The sequence below is a fragment of the Mesoplodon bidens genome, assembly GCF_964165515.1.
Source record: "Mesoplodon bidens genome assembly, chromosome: 19".
NCBI classification, from domain to species: Eukaryota; Metazoa; Chordata; class Mammalia; order Artiodactyla; family Ziphiidae; genus Mesoplodon; species Mesoplodon bidens.
The window spans coordinates 55,295,244-55,319,430 of NC_138179.1; the positions used below are offsets into that span (position 1 = coordinate 55,295,244).

At 40.6% G+C, this 24,187-nt stretch overlaps 1 protein-coding gene across 2 annotated transcripts in view; it reads right to left on the reverse strand.

Moving 5' to 3' along the window:
• Window positions 1–1,927: 1,927 nt before the first annotated feature.
• Window positions 1,928–24,187, reverse strand: part of ZNF652 (zinc finger protein 652) — a 66,101-nt gene continuing 43,841 nt past the window's right edge. For both annotated transcript variants that reach the window (XM_081219984.1, XM_081219983.1), the window contains 5 exons: window positions 18,231–19,387; window positions 15,306–15,453; window positions 14,831–14,946; window positions 14,221–14,365; window positions 1,928–6,320 (listed from right to left, as the gene is read on the reverse strand). In XM_081219984.1, coding sequence (XP_081076110.1) covers window positions 5,809–6,320; window positions 14,221–14,365; window positions 14,831–14,946; window positions 15,306–15,453; window positions 18,231–19,130 — 1,821 coding nt within the window. In that variant the 5' untranslated portion in view covers window positions 19,131–19,387 and the 3' untranslated portion in view covers window positions 1,928–5,808. The remainder of the gene's footprint in view (window positions 6,321–14,220; window positions 14,366–14,830; window positions 14,947–15,305; window positions 15,454–18,230; window positions 19,388–24,187) is intronic.

Below are 24,187 nucleotides of genomic sequence, written 5' to 3' on the forward strand. Positions count from 1 at the left end.
TGTACGCAGCACAAACTGCAGTTCTGACTGTGAAAGATGAGCCAATTGCTACAATGTTTTATCAATAAGGTGCTCATATCACATGGAGAACACACTGAAACCTCCTTTTTATTACATCCTTCATATACTACGTATCCACACTATTTTAAAAATTAATTAGAACAAGTAGAAGAGAAAGTAACTGGAAGTTTTTGAGGGACAGAAGGATGAGAGAGGCAGATCAAAAGTCAGTCAAGGACTTCTGGTAAACCCAGAGGGCAATTTTAAATTAATTTGACTCAAATAACATTAGGGGTACAACCTGGCCAAATGCTTCTCGAAGAGAGAGAGCCTATCAGAATAGGGCATAGCAAGAGCAGCATTCAAGATCCCTTCATCAGAAAGGGGAGGCATTCGGGAAGACTAAGGTGAGAAAAAGATGTTCAAAAGAGATACTCAATGACCTCTGTTTGTTTGTTTTTTGCGGTAGGCGGGCCTCTCACTCTTGTGGCCTCTCCCCTTGCGGAGCACAGGCTCCGGACGCGCAGGCTCAGCGGCCATGGCTCACGGGCCCAGCCGCTCCGTGGCATGTGGGATCTTCCCGGACCGGGGCACGAACCCACGTCCCCCGCATCGGCAGGCGGACTCTCAACCACTGCGCCACCAGGGAAGCCCAATGACCTTTCCTTTGAAAGGAACGTCTACTTTCTGGTGAAAGAAAGGAACATGAGGAGTTAAGATAAGGATAAAGCCTTTCATCACTAGAGATGTAATGCATGAAGAAATAAGATATAAATAAAAGTTTAAAATGTAATCTAAAAGCGACATGGGGGAACAAAACAGAAATACATAAAAAATTCACATCCAGGGTTTTAGAGCTAGTTTGTAGAGACAGATCAACTGGAATAAGAGTGAGTTCCAATGGTCATGGAGGATGAATCATCAGAGGTAGGATTTAGATCAGGAAAAGAATGTTCCATGATGCTGGCTTTTTGAAGGCACTCAAGAACAGAGTGAGAGAGACTGAAGCTGCAGTGAGATAAAACGGGATTCGTGAGAGATGTACACTCACTAATCTGTCATAAGGAAATAAAAACAACTCCAGGAACATTATGACAATACATAGGTTATCAAGTTATACACAGAGTCTAACAAGGTAGAAATCCACTCTGTAAGTAGTTTCTTACAACAACACAGCTTCTACTTAGGGGATGAGACGTTTGTTTTCCCGATATGCAATTCTGCAAAATAATTTAATGAAAAATTTGGTAAGTGGTACCTTATCTAGTTCTTTAAACAACTTTACTGAGGCTAAAGCTGCAAAGCTGGGACAACCAAGGAGTTTGATTTTCCTTTGAATCTTGCAAAACCTATCCTCTAAGACAAAAAGATCTGATCACAAAGTCTATAAAAAGTCTAGAGAGTATAAAAGTACAGAGCTATGAAAGTAGATATATTGATGGCAACTTTTATGGCTTCCATAGAAAGTGTAGAGAGGATCTCTGGTTTGCTTTATCGAGGTAGTGTCCAGGGCTGGAAGGTCATTGTTATTTGTTATAAACACTACAGAGGACAGGAGCAGGTTAGCTAGGGTGTTGCTAGTACATAATAATGCCAGCATCTCTAGTGGCTAATGACCTTTCCTTCCTGAAAAAAATGATCTTTTGGGAAATTTCCTATCTTGGTTTGGGTAAATGAAAATTAAACCCCAATATTTACTTGCTCAATTTTATAGTCTGAAGAATTCCAAGTGAGTTGATTTTTGTAATGGGAGATAGTTGATAAAATTCTTAAATGTAACTTATCCCTGTTTCATCAAATACTTCCCATACAGTCTGGAACAGCATCGAAATGTTCATCACGTGGATCAGCGATGTAATAAAAGTTGTCTCTTTTATGCAGTAGCTCAAACAGATGGGTCTCTCTAACTTTAGTTTTCTTTTCTCTCTCTCTCTCTCTCTCTCTTTTTAAACATTAAAACCCCACCTACCATTCTGTGTTTCACTAACGGAAATCTTCAAGATGTGGTAAATATAATACACATCTGCAATGGATTTCTATTTCTGCTTGATTTTCTTAAAATTTAAAACTTCCAGTGAAATAAAAATTAAGCAAAACAAGCATATCCATTCAAAAAACATAAAAAGTGAAAAAAAATCTCAAGAAGTAGAAAATTAAAAGTTTACAAGTATCTCTTCAGAGTATTTTGCCTCCAGTTAGTATACAAGGGACAATCAAATTATAGGGAGCATTCTAACCACAATGAAAAGGTACTTTCAACCAATGTAGTTTTAAAAAAGATGGTACAACTATGGTAATATCCACACTCAGTCATTAATCTAGAACAGTTAATGTAAAAATGGCAGACTGTAAAAGTATACGTAACTGATTTGCAAAGGTTACTCTGAACTACTGTAGTAAAGTCTTATGTGGAGACTTCCCTGCTTGCTAAAAATAAGGATCAAATCACAAATATACATGTAAAGGAAGCCACATGCTTTTAAGCTGTTCATCTTATTTTCTTCATTCAAATGTAAAATCTGACTCAGTATGAGCCTGCCCCACTCAATTTGAGAAAGCAACAAGCAGCCTTTCATTAAGGCTAAGGAAGAGTTTATATTTGAATGATAAATCTATGAGAAAAGAATAGAAAAGTGCAAAAGAAATTTACAAAGCAATAGCAACTCAAGCCGGGAATTTTCAAGTAAGTCTTAACTCTAGCAATGATATAAGCCTTTGAAGACAGTAAAATTAAGTCAGGAGAAACAGCCTCAATTTGGTATCTATATAATGCTGAAATGTGGCCTTTGTTGTCTTTAAAATTTAAGTACAGATAAGGGCTGAGAACTCAAACTCCTCCATAGTTCTTTTTTTCATAAACAGATAACAAGTAGTTAATAAGTTTTGAAGAAGTCACAGGGTGCTGTACTATAGGTGGGAGGGAACACACCATATAATGCAACTTTTATTTTCGTAAAGGACCCCAATCAAAATTTTAACCCTGAGTTTGAGTCTTAAGCGTGTTAAACCTGATGCACGTATATGTTTAAGGCTTAATTCTGCAGTTCTTCTATCCAGAAGCATTAATGTTATGAGTATTCTTAATGCATTTCATTAGGCATATGTAATATGACACTGATGAGGAGTCATTATAGTCTGAGCAGTTTTCCTGAAGACCAGAAACCCCAAATCAGGGAGGGTATACTTATCTAGGGAAAAAAAATTGGAAGTTTCCAGATTGTTCCACAATACATTTCACTAAGAAATGTATTGTGTGACAATGCTGATTTTTAAAAAAAAGATAATCCTTTCTTTGCTTCTGTTAAGGATGGTGGTGATTATATGCTTAATACTGGTTTTCCGATGTAGTAGATATTTTCTTATGGCTATATTCACTTGAATGGAAAATCACATACGACTACCTGAATTTTTCAGTGTGTAATTATAGTACACTTCATAAAATGATTGATTCAGTGGTCTCAAGTCTAGAATTCAGAACTGCTGCCCAATATTGTAAATTTATTTAGAACAAAATAAGGCATAACCAATTAACTAAGCTGTAATTTATATCTTAAACATCATTTTAATATTAGAAGCTTGGACATGAAATAATGGCATGTCCACACAAAGGTGTATATCCACAAACTTGTCATGGAACGCCAAGGAGACTGTGTAAATAAGGGGAGGCAGCCACTAAAGATCTAACAGTCATAAATAAGGAATTAACTTTTCTTATTGGTTTGGGTACTTGAATGTTCAAAGAATGTATACAAATATTTAAAACCACATTCCTTAGAAGCTACATCCCAAAACAGGAAAAGTATGTCTTGAGATACTTTTCTGCCTCATTCCCAAATTTTCCTATGCTCATTATAGAAGACAAAGGCAGTAATCAGAAGGAAAAAATCTGGAAATATTAAACCAAGAAGCTAACGGAGAATGCGATATTTTAAAAACAGGGACTTAACCCCAATGGAAAGAGATCCAGTCTTCCTACCACAGAGCTCATCAGCCAGAAAAGTGCTGAAGTCTATCTGCACACTTAACATTAAAAATAAACAATAAATAAAAGTCAGGGTTCTGATTCAGGCAGAGATTTAAAACCTTGATGAAAGAAAATGAAGAAATTTCAAGATTAAAAAAATGAGAGAGAGAGAGAGAGAGAGAGAGAGAGAGAGAGAGAGAAAGAAAGAAAGTAGACCTCGCTTTGAAACTCAGTTCGCTGAGATGAAAAATTACAAAAGTTTTAGCTACGCTGAGTCCGGATAAATGTGATCAGTGAAATATAACCAATGTGTTAGCCCTTCTGTTCAGCCTTTCTTATAACGAGCTCCTGACTGACCATGCTCTTTAGACGTGACCCACACTCTTTCAGACCTGCCCCACTTGCGGCTCTCCTCATCACCAAGAAGGCAGCTACCATATCATCGCTTGCAGAGGACAGGGCAGCAAAATGTCGTTTTCTCTCTCTCACCACAATTTAAACTGTGTTAGGATAGCTCGAAGTTGTGACTACATCCATGGACAGAAGAGACATTTTAAAAGTCATGACCAATTTGTGTTCTTATCCAAATTTCTCAGCCACTATCAGCAACATCGTGTTTGTGAGTTTAGTGTACTATTTTATCTTTTTGTCACAATTCCAGAAAAATAAAGCAACCTTAAAGTGAGCAGTGTATTAGGAGACTTCAGTTGGTCGTCCCACAGAGGCTGAACCTGAACACGTTTCTGGGGGAAGCGAGACGTGACTGAGAGCAAACAGCCTCCGCCACCTCCTCCTCTTGAGGGCGAACAGCTTTACTCAGATTTTCAAAGCAGGCCAGCTTCAGGTGACCTCCCTGGAAAAGGCTCAACCCTCTGCAAATCATTCCATTCAACGTACTAACTGAACTGAACGAAACATGGAGGACACAGCATGTCCACGAGCCTAACAGGCCCCCGAGTGTTAAGCAGAGATTAAAAAACTACCAAGGACTTACTTATGCCAAATTCCGAAAGCAAAACCTCATTTTCGCAGTAACCTGGTCTGGAGACCCTTTCAGATACATCTAGTCTCTGAAGCACCTTTGAGTTGTACGGATGTAAGACTAACTTTGAACTATAGAAGTTATATGCATCTTTAAGAATCCCATTTTGATGATTATAAAAATTTTTTCTATTTTACAACATAGGTCCAGCTACACTGAAAAAATTACACTGCTTATTGAAATACATTTCATTTTAGAAACAGACTACTAAAGAAGTCTATACAAAAACTCTAAAATAATTTCTGTAGTAAAATAAAGAGTGCATTAGGAGAGCTACACAAAGAAGAAAATTTCTGTCTTTCTCTATAATGCTTGATATACTGTGAAACACGGCTGGCTCAACTCTGAAGCCAGCACCAAAAGCTGAAAAGAATGTTACGATACACAGTGATACAATTAATGCTCTGGATTAATGTCACAGCCTTCCCGATTAGTACAAAGGAAACCAGGCCTGTCTCCTCTTTGAGGAGAAGTCCAGGATATAAAAGCAAGCATACCTCATCAGCTGATATGAAATGATAAAATTCCACAAGTCTGAGTATTTGAAATTTATAAAAGTCACCAGAAAATGCAAGCAAATTGGGCTTTAGTTCGGTGGTTCCCTGGTTCGACAGTTCCCTCCGTGAGCTCAAGGTCTTCTCGTCCACTCCCTCGGATGTGCTGATTCACCAAGACGATGACAGAGCTCTTGGCGGAGGCTGGGGAGAGTCTGACAACTACAGAAACGCTCACCAACCCCCACTCTGCAAACTCACACCGGGGCACGGAACTCTCGTGGAGAACACATTTAAGGAGACGGATGTTAGTGATGCTGGGCTGAACTGTTCTTCTCTGCCAGGTGCCGCAGAAAGGTGTCCTCACCCTGGCCCCTGTTATTTAAAGGCTCACTCTTAAAGAGAGCTGGAGGTGGGGGGAGGTGAGGGACCGGGGGGATAGGAAGGTGGTGTGGGTGGTGAGGGTGTGCGTGGATGTGAAGGTGCGAGAAGGGGTGAGGCATGGGCCGAGGGGTTAGCGTGCTGACGGGGTTCATGCTGATGGGAGGGGCGGGGCTCGTGGGGGTGCCCCCCACAGAAGGAACCGGGGTGGCCGGGGAGGTTGTGAGTGGGATCTGGACAGCAGGCGGCACGTTCACGGGGCTGGTCACCCGAAAGCACTTCTCCTTGTGGGCCTTAAGCATGTTGGAGAAGCGGAACCGCTGGCCGCACACATCACACGGATAGGGCTTCTCGCCTGTATGAGTTCTGCGGTGCCTCTTCATGTTGGGGCGGCTGGTGAAGCTTTTGCCACAGATTTCACAGATAAAGGGTTTCTCTCCTGAGACGAACACAGACACAAAAACAGGATTAACACACTAGGCGGCAAGTGTGTGCTCCAGCTATTCCTCGTACTAAACAAGGAGGTCTCCACTCCTCTCCCTTACGGCATATTATATTCTAACAGTCATAAAAGAGTTCCTCAAAGTCGGGACTTAACAAAAAAGAGCAGATACAACTTCAAACTTACTTACAACCTACCATCTGGGCTTGCTTAAAAGAACAAAAAAGGCTTCGACAGTCGTGATCTTCCACATCCTACAGGAAGAAGTGTTCAAATGGCCTTCCTGTGTTCCAGGGAACCAAGCCCACAGATGCATCTCTGCCTCTAAGCACAGGCGAGCTGATCTGTGAGCAATTTCTGACATTGCAACCCAGAGTAGGACTTTGCTGAAAATGTCTTGTGGAGTACCTAAGTCTCCGCACGTCTACTCGAACATAATCCTTAGAATGCGGCTTACGCTTTGCTATTTGGGGAAATTCTGGACTGACTCACCCTACAACACAGATTTCGCACCACCGGTGTTTCTCTGCAGGCGGCTCTCCATTACGTGGGGCTGTCGGCACACCTGAAGAGCGCTCAGTGGTCCTGGCGCCAGACTACTTAGACGCCCCCAAGAAATTCTGACCATCAAGAATGTCCCCAACACCATTTCCAAATGCCCATGGGTGTGGGGAGGGTTGAGCAGCAGGCTACCCCTCTTGGTGGGGAACCGCTGGGAAAATGAGCCAAAAAGGAAACAAAACCCCCTAGTTCTAAGGGCACTTAGGGAGGAAATGAGGTTTGGGTTCTAAGGGCTGAATTCTTAAACTTCCTAACTGTCCTTTGGACTTACTGCTTAGTTCTATGCTATGTCTGCCTGCCTCTCTCCCCAGGCCACAAGGAGAAACAAAATGATGTCTGAACACACAGGTCCATGGTCACTTCATGCAGAATGCTGTGGTGTGCGGTGTGGAATAGCTGTCTCCACGTGCTTCAGCGACCACGTGCTTTGTACTTATCGATTCCTCACCAGTGCTCAGTGTGTGCCGCTTGTATCTCTACTGTAGCTCCTGCTGCAAGAGTCTGCTCTCACTTCAATTATTAGTCCCTTTGTTTCCAACAGGTGTCCTCATTCCACTCGGCATAAATAAGAGCTGTTGTGTACGGAGTCTCACTGTGTGCTTGGCACTGTTCTAATCACTTGACACCTTATTAACCGCTGGTGATCCTCACGGCCTTAGGAGGTAGGTATGCTATTATCCCTATTTTACTGATGAGGAAATTAAGAAACTTGCTGGAGGTTCTACAGCCAGTGGAGAGGCAGGAGTTAAAACTCTGCAGTCTGGCGCCAGACACGTAAAACAACGGCGCTTTACGCCTCAACGTCTTGTGCATTCCTGAACACACAAAGGAATGTTATTTTCTTACTGTTTTCCTCCACTTTGGGACTCCTTCTAACACTACGAGCAAACGCTTCTTTATCCATATTGTAGTCCTTATTTCTTCCCTCTGCCTTTGAAAACTGACACCTCCTGTTGCCTCCTTCCATGGAAGCCAGACTTTCCCTCACTTCCCATGAGAGACTGAATCGAAGCGTCAGGAGGGATCAGTTTTCTCCATAGCTACCAGTACTATTTGCTGACTATAGTATCTCTTTTATCTTCCTACCTTTCATTATTCAATCACTGCCACTGCCAGGCTCATCACTGTGATTCATACTCATCTTTCTAGATAAATTCTGTACTGGCTTGTGTTCCTTCCTTTTAATCCATTTCCTCCAATTAAAAACTTCAAATGCTATGTTAAATGGAATTGATTAGATCGGTTGCGGTATACCCATCTAATGGAGAGTGCCATTAAAAACAATATTATAAAAGTGTAGAAATGTAGTTATTAACATGAAAGTCTATAATCTATTACCTACAGTCTATTAAGTAAGACAACCAAGTTATGAACACGTATACATGGTATTATCCCTTTTTAATGAAAAATATGTGTAGGAACATACGGAAAGAAACACAACAAATGTTACCAGTGATCATCTTTAGACAATGGGATTATGAGTGAAATTTTACTCTATTTTGTATGCTTATATGTACTTCCTGTTTTCTAAAATAAACACAATTTACTTGTATAATAAAATGTTTTAAAAGCACCCCTGTCTGATAACCTACCAATCCCCTTGACCCCTTCCTCCTTGACTCTCCCATTCCTAACAGCCATGCGGAACCAGAGCCAAAGGACCTAATGTTTGAACTGTTAGTCTAAGACAAGCAAACATTCTCCACTTAATTCACTAGTCACTTCCTAGGTTCACTAGACACTTTATTCATTGACAGTTTCCTTAATGTATGGACATGTAACTTTCTGTTAGGTGCTCAAACCTGGATCCAGTCCTGGATCTCTCTCAGCATCCATCTCTCATTTGTAGTCTTCTAGGCTATAATGATTTGCCGCAGAAAGACTAAAAACTATTAGAACTGGCCTACCATAAATCCATGTATTCAAATTTAAATGGGTCCTTTTAACTACTTAATAATCTTTTATCCATTTCTTGATGTCCTAGCAAATTTTCCACATTTGTTATTCCAGACATAAACCCACAATCCCACCCAACTCTACCTCTCATTATTCATTAGGCCCCATCTCCTAACTGTGCTAATGACTGATGATAAGGTTTCCCTGAAACCTCAAGGTAAGATTACAATGAGGCTGAAACAAGGAAACATCGAAATGTAACATCTGAAGTCAACCACCTGCACAATGTCCCACTTTAAGGAAGTGTTAGTAAGTGGGTGGCTGGAGGAGGCACTAACAGCTACAAGTCCGTCAGGGTGACTAGAAAGCGCACATGTCAATACATCTTATGATGTAACCTAACTGTTACACACAGATAAGGCTAACCTAATTATAAGAAACAGTACTGTAATGAGTCTGAAGAATGCACGTAATAAATGAAGACAGAATCTGCAGGGAAGAGAGAAAGAGCACGAATTTGGCTAGTCAGCTGTCTTTTGAACTTTCAAAGGAAAACGTGATCTGGCCGATGAACACAAGCATCCCAGTCTGCTTATGAATATCCTTGAGCAGCATCAGAAATCTGTGTATCTATATATCTGGCCTACCGTAACATTACAATCGTTCACCTGGATGACCGCAGTATCCACCTGACTGGTTTCACCATCTCTGTTCTTGCTCCCCACCCTCCAATCCACTCTCCACACTGTAGCCAGAGCGACCTTTCAGATGTGTCACGTTCTGCTTCAAACCACTGAAGAACGTCCCACTGTCCTCAGAGTAAAGCTCAAACTTTTCTACACGGCTTATTCTGTGATGCGGCACTTGCTTACTGCTCTCCAGTATCATGTCTTATTATACTCCCTGCCTCCCCTCCTCCCCCAATCCATCAAACTCTAACCAACTTCATTTACTTGTACTTACTGTGCTCTCACCACCAAACCACTGTTATGCCTTGCCTGCCTTGCGTTTGACTATAAGCTCTGTGAATCTAGGGACTATTTCAGTCTTGTTTGCTACAGTAGCCCCGTTTAGTAGATTCTTAATTAATATTTACAAATAAATATTAGTTAATTCTAAGACATGCATTTCCCCCCAAATATTTACATCTGTGAAACCGACATATACCATAACAATTGGTGACGTGTCATTCTTTAATCTGCAGCATTTTCTTAGCGATACATGAATGAGGTTTGTCTTAAAACTGATGGCTTCTTGGATTCCATGAAGGACGGTACTCACAATTAAGATCATTCGATTACCTTCCTTTGCTGTAATTTTCTGTCCCTGATGATCTTGTGATTGTAATTTAGCTTCTAATATAAATTTATTTTAGGCAAAGAATATTCAGACCAAAGAACATAAGAGTTCGGAATCACTGGTCACTCAGGCTTTTCACTGTGAATTAGCAACTTTATTTATATATTATTAAGATTATTTAGCACAGATCAATCCCTCTGACCCTCATCTGCTTGGGTACACTGACAAATTCTGGAAGCTGAGAACCAGACTCTGGGATGGTGCTTTTTGCCCTCATGATGTCCTGTGTATCCCTCCATTTTATTACTTGCTTCATTAAATTTGTACCAGAATAACTAAGTATGTGTTTCTGGAGTCAGACTGCCTTGGACAAGTTCTTTACTCTCTGAGCCTCATCTGAAAAATGAAGATAATAATAATAGGTTATTGCGATAAGTTAGAAATTCGAGGAAAGTGCTTAGAACAGTATTTGGTACATGGTAGACATTCAGTGCATTTTAGTGCTGCTATTATCATCATCATCATCATCATCACTATCACTGGACTGTAAGCTCCTTGAGGGCAAAAAACAGGTCTTAATTCATCCTGTATCCCTCGGCACTTAGCACTGTGCCTGGTACAAAGAGAATCAACAATTATTCTATGTTGAACTCACCCCAAGTCCACACCATCCCAGGAAACCCTGCCTGAGGGCTGGTCGGCTTCCCTAGATAAGATCTACCTCACTTCTCTTTAACTGCAAAGAAACAGCCCAATCAATGTCAGTTCCTGCAATGGCCTTAACCCCCACCAAAACATACTCTAAATGTGGTTTCATCCAGCCTTAAAAGAGCTCTCCCTTTTCTTCTTTAAAAGCTAACCCTTCTGGGATCCTTTCAGGTACTATTGTAATCCTTATGTAGTACCAAGGAACCAGAGGCCTACAGGGGTTGCATAATTCACTTAAGGTCACACTGCTAGTGAGTGGCAGAGCCAGGCTTGTCCAACTCCACCATCCAGCGCTTTCCCAGTGTGAGCATTACAAACAATACTAAAAGGCAGATGCAAACCAGGAAAAGAATTTTAATATCGGTGCTAAACAAGGTCCCATACACATAAATATATACAAAGAGATATATATATAAAGAGCTATCATAAACAATAAGAAAAAGCCAAACACTGCGGTGGCAAGATGAATACAGAAAAGGCACAAGCAATTCAGAAAAGAAAATATACTGATACCCAACAAGCATATGAAAAAAAATGTCCAATCTTACTTAGCAATTAAGTGCAAATTAACACAGTAAGAAACCATTTTTCACCTATTAGTTCAACAATGATTTTATTTAGCATTGGATAGGGTTGGGAAAATGGGTATTTTCATGCACAGCTGGTAAGAGTATATGTGGATGGCTATTTTGCAATACATACCACCAAGTCTTAAAACTATACACATCCCTTTGCCCTAATAATCCCATTTCTAGGAATTTATCCTAAGTAAATAATCATGGATGTGTTAGCCACAAAGTTGTTTGTCACAGTATTATTTATAACAGTAGAAAAATTGGAAATAGAAATAATCTAAATGTCCAATAGGGAACTGGCTAAATAAAATGGAGATAACATCCTTAACAGGAGCACTGTAGACAGGAATAAAGACACAGACCTACTAGAGAATGGACTTGAGGATATGGGGAGGGGGAAGGGTAAGCTGTGACAAAGTGAAAGAGCGGCATGGACATATATACACTACCAAACGTAAGGTAGATAGCTAGTGGGAAGCAGCCGCATAGCACAGGGAGATCAGCTCGGTGCTTTGTGACCGCCTGGAGGGGTGGGATAGGGAGGGTGGGAGGGAGACGCAAAAGGGAGGGGATATGGGAACATATGTATAACTGATTAAATTTGTTATAAAGCAAAAAAAAAAAAAAAAGAAAAGGTTATACTGATTAAATGAGATAATGTATGTAAAGTATTTAAGATAGTACTCAGCATATATGTGCATAATAAATGATGGCTATTATTACAGCAAATTTATAAGAAGGACTATTATACAACCATTAAAATGATATTACTGTTAATGACATAATACAGTAAAATAAAAAGCAGGTTGTAACAGAGCGTAAAGACCCAACTTTTGTTTTATTACTATATACATGAACGTATAAACACTTATGCATAGTATCTATATGTATATTAAGAAACTATAGAATTAAAAAAATATGTGCTAAAATGTTAACAGTAGTCATCTCTCACTGATAAGATTATAGATCATTTCAATTGTCATATTTTCTAATATACTTTAATAAGTATGTACTACTACTTTTAATGAGAAAAATAAAAACTTAAGTGAATTTAGGTGGCTGTATTCCTTTAGAAGGAACAGGGAATGTTCAGCTTGCCTATTTGGTCAAAGGAGAATACTTCACATAAAGTTTTATTCAACTTATACATTAATCACAAAATGTACACTTCAGTTTCATATTATGGACATTTAAGGGCCTGAAGAAAGAAAGAAGGACAAAGGGGAAAGAAGAAAGAGTAAGAAACGCAGAAGGAGAAGGAGAGAGGGGGGACCCGGGAGGAAGAAGCGCAGGGAGACGGGCAGGAAAGAGGAGGTGAGCGCAGAGGCTTAAGTGGTGGAGTTTCCTTCCAATCTTGCGACAAACATTTACTGGGCATCTACTATGTGCCAAGCACAGTGTGTGAATGTGACACAGCTTCTGCCTTCAAAAAAAACGTACTTTCTGTCTAGTTCCATAGTTTCCTGCTGAATTAACAAAAGACTGCACCCTAAAGGCGACTCAGAACTAAGAGCCTATCCAAGAGCCACCAGATTTTAAGAGGAGAATTTGTTAAAATACTCTGATATATCCTGCTATCCACTTAGGCTTCAAGGTTATCACTACCTTTTGAGATGTAATTTACTTAAACTCCTCTCATGGCTCTTCCTCTAGCTTATTCCTTGAAATCAGAGGTCCTGCTCTGAATGGGAAAGAAGCCCACCAGGCAGGTGTTTTTCTTTGGACTTAACAGAGATGGGAACTACAGGAGGCCCAGCTATGGGCAGAATTTCCTCACTAAGGCTAAGCAAGATAAAGGCTAAGCAAGATAATCTCTTGTGGTTCTTTCTAGCTCTGCTACTCTGTAGGCTAACAGAACCTAGAATCCTGTGATTAGATTTTATTTAGAAACTTGAAATATGTTTCACACTGTTCAATTTGTGCAAAGCCAGCTAATTCCAGAGCGTCAAGGTGAGACAGACACACAATGCCCCAGTGTTTACAGGGGGCTATTATGCTAACCAGCGTCCTGGAGGCTGTGTGATCCAATGCTGTCAAGACTCAAATCTACGCTATGAAGCACATACCTCTGAAAACACAACGTAGTTAAAATACTACTTAAAGTCATTTGATGGATGTGTTCGTAAAAAGTAGTGAATTGCGGTAAATAAAATCCAATCAAACTTTAAGGATATTGAGAGAGTATCCTATTAAAAACAATGTCCTCAGGGACTTCCCTGGCGGTGCAGTGGATAAGAATCCATCTGCCAATTCAGGGGACACAGGTTTGAGCCCTGGTCCAGGAAGATCCCGCATGCCATGGGGCAACTCAGCCCGCGTGCCACAACTACTGAAGCCCGTGCGCCTAGAGCCCGTGCTCCGCAACAAGAGAAGCCACTGCAATAAGAAGCCTGCACACCACAAAAGAGTAGCCCCCGCTCGTGGCAACTAGAGAAAGCCTGCACGCAGCAATGAAGACCTAACACAGCCAAAAATTAAATAAATAAATAAACCCAAAAACCCACAATGGCCTCCATTTTTTAAAGACCCAGAACCCTTTCCTTAGAAAAATAACATACACACATATGCAAAACAAGTTTCATACAATTTCAGGAGATCCTGTGTCCCAAATAAAGAGTCTACCATCTTGAAGGAACCCACAGTTAAAAGGCACTAACAATCCTTTTTTAAATAAATAAAATTATGAAAGCCTAACTTTTCGGTATTATAAATTTGTATTTTTATATATCAGGTTTATTTAAAGCGGAATCTGCACTTAGAATGCAGACTCGTGGCTTAGAATTTTAAGTAAACAGACTCACAGGTGATCATTAACAAGTGCTTGAGACACATCTGTACCTTTCCCAAGAAATTCTTACCAGTGTGTGTTTTCATGTGTTCGTCGAAGTACTGCTTCATGTTGAAATCCTTGCCACACCACTGGCACATGAACTGTTTGTGCCCAATGTGGATGCTCATGTGGGAGCGTAGCTGGTACTTGTACTGAAACCTTTCGTCACAGTTCTGCATTGGACACAGTGGAGATTTTTGAATGCCAAGCATAGCAGCTTTACCTGCGCCCACCCTACATAGCCTGAGATTAGGTATATTTTTCATACTCAAAATAGAACCTGCTTGTGTCAACTATTTGGCTCTGCTATATTTCTTTAGCTGAGTTATAATAAAAGGGAAAATTTCCCAAGTAATTATCCCTGAAGCATATCTAACTTCTCTGAATTACTGGGAAAAGTAAAATGACTCGTCACGTGTTAGTCCCAAACTTAACCTCATCTAAGTGAGTTAACTCTGTGTTAAAAAGGACCGCTCTCTATCCAGCAGTGAGATAACACAACGCTCAGAGCATGGGTCTGATGGCTCCGTGGAAACGCAGCCTTGTGCCTTGCACGAGGCACACCTCTCTCCCACGGCTCACCACGTACACATAAGCCAGCCCCCATGCCTGGGCCCGGTGGGCAGCACATGCCTTACCTCGCATCTGAAGGGCTTCTCTCCAGAGTGCTGCAAGGAGTGCACCTTCAGTGACATACTGCGTTTGAATGACTTTCCACAGGTTTCGCAGGTAAACGGCATGTCTTTCGTGTGTGCTGCAACACAGAATGCACTTATGCTCAGAAACGGTCCACCAAAAGGCTCAAATGGGAAAAGAGATATGTCCTACTGTAAGGTGGTCATGCCATCTTAATTGATTATTCTCTAAACTGTGAGGCTTTACCGGCAAAGTTCTGAAGGAAAAAATAACAATGTTGAAAAGAAACCTGGGTGTGGAAGACTCTACCATCCAATTTGGTGATGCTTACTGAAGACATGTTGTATTTAGTTTCAACAAGTCAAAACTGATTCAAATGAGGCAGTTCCTCATATCCTGCCCAATCCAAAGTATAAAACACACCAAAGAACAAGGGTAAATTATAGGTGTACGAGAAAAGCAACAGAAAAAACTTACCAACCATGTGTTTCCGTACATGAGCCATGGTATAGAATTTCTTCTCACAAATTTCACAGGAAAATTTCTTTTCTGCGTATCCATGGACGATCTTGATATGTTCATGAAGGGACCAGAGTTTCTTGAATGATTTATTACAGGAAACACACTGAGCAGGATAAACAGAAATAATCTTTATTTATAGGAGCTTCCAGAAAGCCACACCTGCTGACTGGCAGCTGAAATGGGTGTGCTTTATTATTATTATAATGATTTTTTGGTCAAGCTGCACAGCTTGCAGGATCTTAGTTCTCCTGACCAGGGACTGACTGAACCTGGGACACGGCAGTGAAAGTGCCAGTCCTAACCACTGGACCACCAGAGAAGTCCCATGAAATGGGTGTGCTTTAGATTCGTGGCACAGGCCAGAATCCAAACAAATCCACGGAGTCCAGATTCCAACACCAACATTCTTATGTTCTATTTTCCAAGATGAATTTTTTTTTTTTGCGGCACGCAGGCCTCTCACTGCTGTGGCCCCTCCCGTCGTGGAGCACAGGCTCTGGACGCGCAGGCCCAGCGGCCATGGCCCACGGGCCCAGCCGCTCCGCGGCACGTGGGATCCTCCTGGACTGGGGCAAGGACCCGCGTCCCCTGCATCGGCAGGCGGACTCTCAACCACTGCGCCACCAGGGAAGCCCCAAGATGAATTTTTTTAGAGACACTTTGGGAGTATGAAGACAATGGCAAAAAGTAAGGCAAAAAGGAAGTTCCACTAATGTCAAAGAACTGACTGCTTTTATCGAATTAGCATTATACCTTTGGAAAGAACCTTCAAGTGTTTTTTTTTTTTTTATATATGGATTACCAAGAGCAGCTGTTTCCTACACATGGGTTACTATGCAGTTAATACGTGTTTACCAGAGAATACAAACTAATTTTATATTAACATAAATAAAAACAAGATAAAGCATACATTAATGGTTATATATCTGTAGAAGTATAACAATGTTTTTGTAGCTTAGAGAATGCATTTGGAGCCTTCATTGACACAAATTATTGAGATTTTATTATATCTTCCCAAATCGAATTTTTTCTTTTAAACATTTCCCCCTGGCAGAATTTAATATGACCCCTCGGCTGTTGGTCTCATCCTCCCCTTTCCCGGGGAGCCCAGCTCCAGATCTCTCACATAGGCATCTGTAGGAGACACAGGCGTTCCTGCCTAGTTCCCTGTATTATGCATCATCACTAGTCTAGGCTATCATAACATGTACCAAAATAAAATACTTCTGGTTAAAAACAATATTAGGAAGTTCTAGGTAACCATCAGACTCTGGGATGCTGAAGGGAGCAAGCTGTTATTCACTGTAAATAAAGATCTCTGAACACATTATCCCTTCAGGAAACAAAGAAGAGTCACAGAGATAAGCCTCTGGCTGGATACTGCTCGAGAGAAGGACAGACAACTCCTATAAGCACAGTTTTAATTTTTACTTGTTTCCAGGTCATCAGGATTAGAAATGCAAACAGAGTTCTTTTAGCAGAACCCACAAAACCTAAATACAAGTGTAAATGAAATTATGGTGAGGAACAGTGAAGAAAGTCACACAAAAAAAGGATTTATTAACTGTTTTCTGTACTTAATGAAGCAAATGTAAGTAAAAAAAAAACAAACAAACTATATAAACATCAAGATCAAGATACACCCTTTCCAGCAACGAGTCATGACAGAACTAAGTTTGACCCTCGGGTGCAGCACAGCATTGCACTCCTTTTGGCCTGAACTGTTGCAACCAATTCAGAACCAGGCCCTGGGCACCAGCAGTTATTGGAGGGTAGGCACCACGATTCAGTCTTCTTTTATTTACCAAGCGTGTCAGAGATCAAGTCACAACTGACGAATCAAAAAGCAGTGAATTTTTAGCAAATATAATTTATACTGTTAAAAAGACCTCTTTGAAGTAAAGCAATGATCTTGGTCGTCGATTCAAAGCAAGAAAGAAACGTGAAAAATAAGGAGCGCTCCAAATCAAGAGTATTCCAAGAAACACACTGAAACAGAACAATTTCATCTTCTAAAAGAAGTTTAGCTTAAATATGGTACAAGAAATTTCTATTTTACATATCTTTTGGAGACATTAATAGACTTACCTTTTATGAATATTCATTAACATGCATTCACAGGTGCAAACCAACATAGCTCAACATAATATACGTCACTCAACGTGATATCATTAGCACACTTCTTAACCTATCACAAGACAGTCCTTTCAAGGACTCGCCCGGTTTGAACACCATGTTTTGTTACCTTAACAATACTGCACAGTAGCATTACGCAACCCTACTGCCAGGTGGGCAGCATTCTCAACCAGCCCAGCCTCGTTTAACGTCTGCGTATTCCCATGGGCTCAGCCTCTTGACAAACTTATGTTGTCATCTCTCCACTGGTGAAAGCAAACTCACTCCTGGAGATCTTCCATTTCCACCAGTCTGAGTCATTATGGTTTCTGTCCCCATCAGCTGCACTAGCATCTGGCATCCTTTCAAACCTTAGAAAAGGACCTCTCTCTACTCCTGACCTTGACTTGGTATCTCCCACCTTGACACAGAAGATGCCAGAATGAATCATATTACATGTCTTACAAGAGTAAATCTCAGTGCAAGGTCGGTGTTGACTTTACCTCCTTGTCAATCACCTATAACAGATCCCCCTTCCAATGTACCTGGGTTCCCACTAGTCCAGCGTCAGTTACATTTAATGCTTTTGAAAGAAACTGTTAAGGCTGCTTTTGAAAAGACCAAAGCAGGGGCTTTTAAAACGATAAATTGGTGAAAACTGTCCCTTCAGCCTCTATTGCATTTATTCTCTCGGGCAGATACCAGGTGAGTGTCAACAGCCAGGTTCTATCCTGGAAAGTTTGCCCTCTTGGTGATGAAACCTACCTGAATATTTTTTTCACAGTCTGTTTGCTGGTGAAGGGAGAGCTCACTTTCCAGGACAAACTTCTTGCCACACTTATCACAAATCTGCATGCGCCTATGAGTAACGTTCATGTGCTTCTCCAGGTACCAGCGAGTATTAAACACCCTGGGGCACTTCTCACAGGTCAGAGTCTCTTTCTCTTCGCACTTAGCTTTCTGGACTGGCGCTCTGGGCTCCTTCGCGGCCCGCTTCTTACGCTTAGGTGGCTCTACACTCTTCCTACGACCTCTCGTAGCTCTGGGAGTAGGGGAAGTGGCAGCTGTGGCAACAGAGGCAGCTCTCCTCGTTCTCCTTTGGGTAACGCTGACTTTCTCCACTATCTTCGCCTTTTTCTTCTGCCTTTCGTTTTCTCCATAGTCATTACTGTCATCCGTGGCCTCTTCCTCACTCTCTTCCTCTTCCTCCTCACTGCTTGTCTTAAGAACAGGAGTCTCTTTGGACTGAGAAGAGACACCCTTTTCCCCTTTAGACACATTTAATGTTTGATTATTAAGGTTTACCTCCACTATGATCTGCTCCCTTTTGTAGGAGACTTCCTCCTCCTCCTCCTCTGTGTCATCAGAATTCTCCCGGTCTTCCTTCACAGCAGGCACGTCAGACACTGCTCTCGTCTCCCTGAAATACGGCTGCTCCTCTGCGTCATGGAGATGTGGTTTGCTCATCTTGGTGTCCACTAACACAGAATAAGGACTTCCTGATTCCCTTTTGTACACTTTGGTGGACAGGTCAAGCTCCTGGTTGGCACCATGATAAAAGGTAGACGGCACTTGACCACGGCGGCTATCTTCTTGTGCCATCCCTGCTACATGCACAGCACAGTTTTCAACCAGCTCCTGACAAGAACTGACTGTGTGGCTCATTGGTAAGTGGCCTACTTTATTAAGCAGTTCAGACTATAGAGAAGTAGCTTTAAAACAAGGTAATTATTAAGACTCAAATCTTTTTCCATCCACAAAGAATCACTCAAATGAAAAAAAAGGTATTCCTGGAACCTGTGTGCAATTCTTCCAGTGTTGCAGCACCAAAGCATAAGTCAAAAGGTTTGGTATTATGGCAAGAGCACAGCACTAGTGATTTTTCTTTTGAAGAAAGCTGCAAATGACGTGGAGCATCTTATCTGCAAAGAGAAAAAAGATCGGATATCTCTTATTTCCTTCTCATAGCATGCACCGACATCATACAACAAACATATCTTAAAATGGTTAAACTCTTTATATATACAATTCTTTATCCTGCTTAAATGGTTCAATGCGGGCCATCATTTTACTGGATTATATGAATTCAACAAACATTCTGTTAGAATGTAAATTCTAAGACAGCAGGAGTTTACCTGTCCAGTTCACTGAGGTATTCTTACAGCTTAGCACAGTGACTACCAGCACTTAGTAGGTGTTCAGTGTATATTTGATGACTAAGTGAATATCTGTTTTTGCATAGCATTCATTATCCTGGACGTACTGACATGGCAGAATATATGGTCTGTGTCCCCAAGGAGTTTACAGTCCAGTTACACAATATGTGTTGTCCATGAAACATGTAAGGACCTTATGCTGGCTGGTTTTCTTTTCAGTATCGCTCACCACCATCCACCACAGTGAGAGCTCATGGAACAGAGGTAGTAGTGGGCTAGGCACTGTGGACTAGGAAAATAAAGCAGCTAACTGACAACTACAGAAGAGAGAGAAATGTAACTGGCCTTAAATAATTTATAATCTAGGTATAGATATCATTGTTTTCAGGTTTCTTAGAGTAATTTCAAAGTTGCTAAGTATTTTAAAATTTGTTCTATGCATAGCCCTCTAGATCCACTCAATAACCAAGTGATTTTTCATGTGTCAGTTGCACAGAAGTCTAAATTCTAAGAAACAGTAACCATAAGGTTGATATGGTTCCAAGAAAAATAAAACCATCCATTAAAAAAAAAAGATGAGGGCTTCCCTGGTGGCGCAGTGGTTGGGAGTCCGCCTGCCGATGCAGGGGACACGGGTTCGTGCCCCGCTCCGGGAGGATCCCACATGCCGCGGAGCGGCTGGGCCCGTGAGCCATGGTTGCTGAGCCTGCGTGTCCGGAGCCTGTGCTCCGCAACGGGAGGGGCCACGGCGGTGAGAGGCCCGCGTACCAAAAAAAAAAAAAAAAAGATGAGAAAGGCACATAATTTGCTTTGTGACATACCCCACATTGCTGCTTAGCCAACCACCTAACCTCTGAGTCATATGAATATCACTGCGAGCACATACTCTATCTAATTGACAAAAGGAAGGAAACTAGTATTTACTGAACACCTGCTATGTGCACAGAATTGTAAAGGTTCTCATTATTTATTATTTTTAGTTAACATTCACTACAAAACTTTGGGGTTGACTGTTAAACTTATTTTAAATTTTTTATCAAAGTAATCACTCAGAAAAATCATACATTGTTTTACAAGTCAAATAGACTGCAAGGTTTATAAAACAGCAGCCATCCTCTGCCTGCTCCATCCCATCTGAGTCCCATACCTGAGACAAAAGCGTTCCTTTTAGCTGTTCCTCCTTCCCTTCCCCTTGTAGTGTTCTTTTTTTATTTTTAATTTATTACTTGTAAAAATTTTTTAATTTAATTTTTTATACAGCAGGTCCTTATTAGTCATCCATTTTCTTTTTTAGTCATCCATTTTATACACATCAGTGTATACATGTCAATCCCAATCTCCCAATTCATCACACCACCACCCTCACCCGCTGCCGCTTTCCCCCCTTGGTGTCCATACATTTGTTCTCTGCATCTGTGTCTCAATTTCTGCCCTGCAAACCGGTTCATCTGTACCATTTTTTAGGTTCCACATCTATGCGTTAATATACGCTATTTGTTTTTCTCTTTGTGACTTACTTCACTCTGTATGACAGTCTCTAGATCGATCCACGTCTCTACAAATGACCCAGTTTCGTTCCTTTTTATGGTGGAGTAATATTCCATCGTATGTACCACATCTTCTTTATCCATTCGTCTGTTGATGGGCATTTAGGTTGCTTCCATGACCTGGCTATTGTAAATAGTGCTGCAATGAACATTGGGGTGCATGTGTCTTTTTGAATTATGGTTTTCTCTGGGTACATGCCCAGTAGTGGGATTGCTGGGTCATATGGTAGCTCTATTTTTAGTTTTTTAAGGAACCTCCATACTGTTCTCCATAGTGGCTGTATCAATTTACATTCCCACCAACAGTGCAAGAGGGTTCCCTTTTCTCCACACCCTCTCCAGCATTTGCTGTTTGTAGATTTTCTGATGAAGCCCATTCTAACTGGTGTGAGGTGATACCTCATTGGTTTTGATTTGCATTTCTCCAATAATTAGTGATGTTGAGCAGCTTTTCATGTGCTTCTTGGCCATCTGTATGTGTTCTTTGGAGAAATGTCTATTTAGGTCTTCTGCCCATTTTTGGATTGGGTTGTTTGTTTTTTTAATATTGAGCTGCATGAGCTGTTTATATATTTTGGAGATTAATCCTTTGTCCATTGATTCGTTTGCAAATATTTTCTCCCATTCTGAAGGTTGTCTTTTCGTCTTGTTTATGGTTTCCTTTGCTGTGCAAAAGCTTTGAAGTTTCATTAGGTCCCATTTGTTTCTTTTTGCTTTTATTTCCATTACTCTAGGAGGTGGATCAAAAAAGATCTTGCTGTCATTTATGTCAAAGAATGTTATTCCTATGTTTTCCTCTAAGAGTTTTATAGTGTCCGGTCTTACATTTAGGTCTCTAATCCATTTTGAGTTTATTTTTATGTACGGTGTTAGGGAGTGTTCTAATTTCATTCTTTTACATGTAGCTGTCCAGTTTTCCCAGCACCACTTACTGAAGAGACTGTCTTTTCTCCATTGTATATCCTTGCCTCCTTTGTCATAGATTAGTTGACCATAGGTGCGTGGGTTTATCTCTGGGCTTTCTATCTTGTTCCATTGATCTATATTTCTGTTTTTGTGCCAGTACCATATTGTCTTGATTACTGTAGCTTTGTAGTATAGTCTGAAGTCAAGGAGTCTGATTCCTCCAGCTCCATCTTTTTCCCTTAAGACTGCTTTGGCTATTCGGGGTCTTTTGTATCTCCATACAAATTTTAAGATTTTTTGTTCTAGTTCTGTAAAAAATGCCATTGGTAATTTGATAGGGATTGCATTGAATCTGCAGATTGCTTTGGGGAGTATAGTCATTTTCACAATACTGATGCTTCCAATACAAGAACATGGTATATCTCTCCATCTGTTGGTATCATCTTTAATTTCTTTCATCAGTGTCTTATAGTTTTCTGCATACAGGTCTTTTGACTCCCTAGGTGGGTTTATTCTTTTTTAAATTTATTTATTTTTATTTTTGGCTGCGTTGGGTCTTTGTTGCTGTGTGCGGGCTTCTCACTGCAGTGGCTTCTCTTGTTGCGGAGCACAGGCTCTAGGCACGTGGGCTTCAGTAGTTGTGGCACGCGGGCTCAGTAGTTGTGGCCCGCGAGCTCTAGAGCGCAAGCTCAGTAGTTGTGGCGCACGGACTTAGTTGCTCCGTGGCATGTGGGATCTTCCTGGGCCAGGGCTCAAACCCATGCCCCTGCATTGGCAGGCGGATTCTTAACCACTGTGCCACCAGGGAAGCCCTGGTAGGTTTATTCTTAGGTAGTTTATTCTTTTTGTTGCAATGGTAAATGGGAGTGTTTCCTTAATTTCTCTTTCAGATTTTTCATCATTAGTGTATAGGAATGCAAGAGATTTCTGTGCATTAATTTTGTATCCTGCTACTTTACCAAACTCATTGATTAGCTCTAGTAGTTTTTATGGTGGCATCTTTAGGATTCTCTATGTATAGTATCATGTCATCTGCAAACAGTGACAGTTTTACTTCTTCTTTTCCAATTTGTATTCCTTTTCTTTTTCTTCTCTGATTGCCGTGGCTAGGACTTCCAAAACTATGTTGAATGATAGTCATGAGAGTGAACATCCTTGTCTTGTTCCTGATCTTAGAGGAAATGCTTTCAGTTTTTCACCATTGAGAATGATGTTTGCTGTGGGTTTGTCGTATATGGCCTTTATTATGTTGAGGTAGGTTCCCTCTATGCCCACTTTCTGGAGAGTTTTTTTATCATAAATGGGTGTTGAATTTTGTCAAAAGCTTTTTCTGCATCTTTTGAGATGATCATATAGTTTTTATTCTTCAATTTGTTAATACGGTTTATCACATTGATGGATTTGCATATATTGAAGAAACCTTGCATCCCTGGGATAAATCCCACTTGATCATGGCGTATGATCCTTTTAATGTGTTGTTGGATTCTGTTTGCTAGTATTTTGTTGAGGATTTTTGCATCTATATTCATCAGTGATATTGGTCTGTAATTTTCTTTTTTTGTAGTATCTTTGGCTGGTTTTGGTTTCAGGGTGATGGTGGCCTCATAGAATGTGTTTGGGAGTGTTCATTCCTCTGCAATTTTTTGGAAGAGTTTGAGAAGGATGGGTGTTAGCTCTTCTCTAAATGTTTGATAGAATTCACCTGTGAAGCCATCTGGTCCTGGTCTTTTGTTTGTTGGAAAATTTTTAATCACAGTTTCAATTTCATTACTTGTGATTGGTCTGTTCATATTTTCTGTTTCTTCCTGGTTCAGTCTTGGAAGGTTATGCCTTTCTAAGAATTTGTCCATTTCTTCCAGGTTGTCCATTTTATTGGCATAGAGTTGCTTGTAGCAGTCTCTTAGGATGCTTTGTATTTCTGCGGTGTCTGTTGTAACTTCTCCTTTTTCATTTCTAATTTTATTGATTTGAGTCCTCTTCCTCTTTTTCTTGATGAGTCTGGCTAATGGTTTATCAATTTTGTTTATCTTCTCAAAGAACCTATTTTTAGTTTCATTGATCTTTGCTATTGTTTTCTTTGTTTCTATTTCATTTATTTATGCTCTGATCTTTA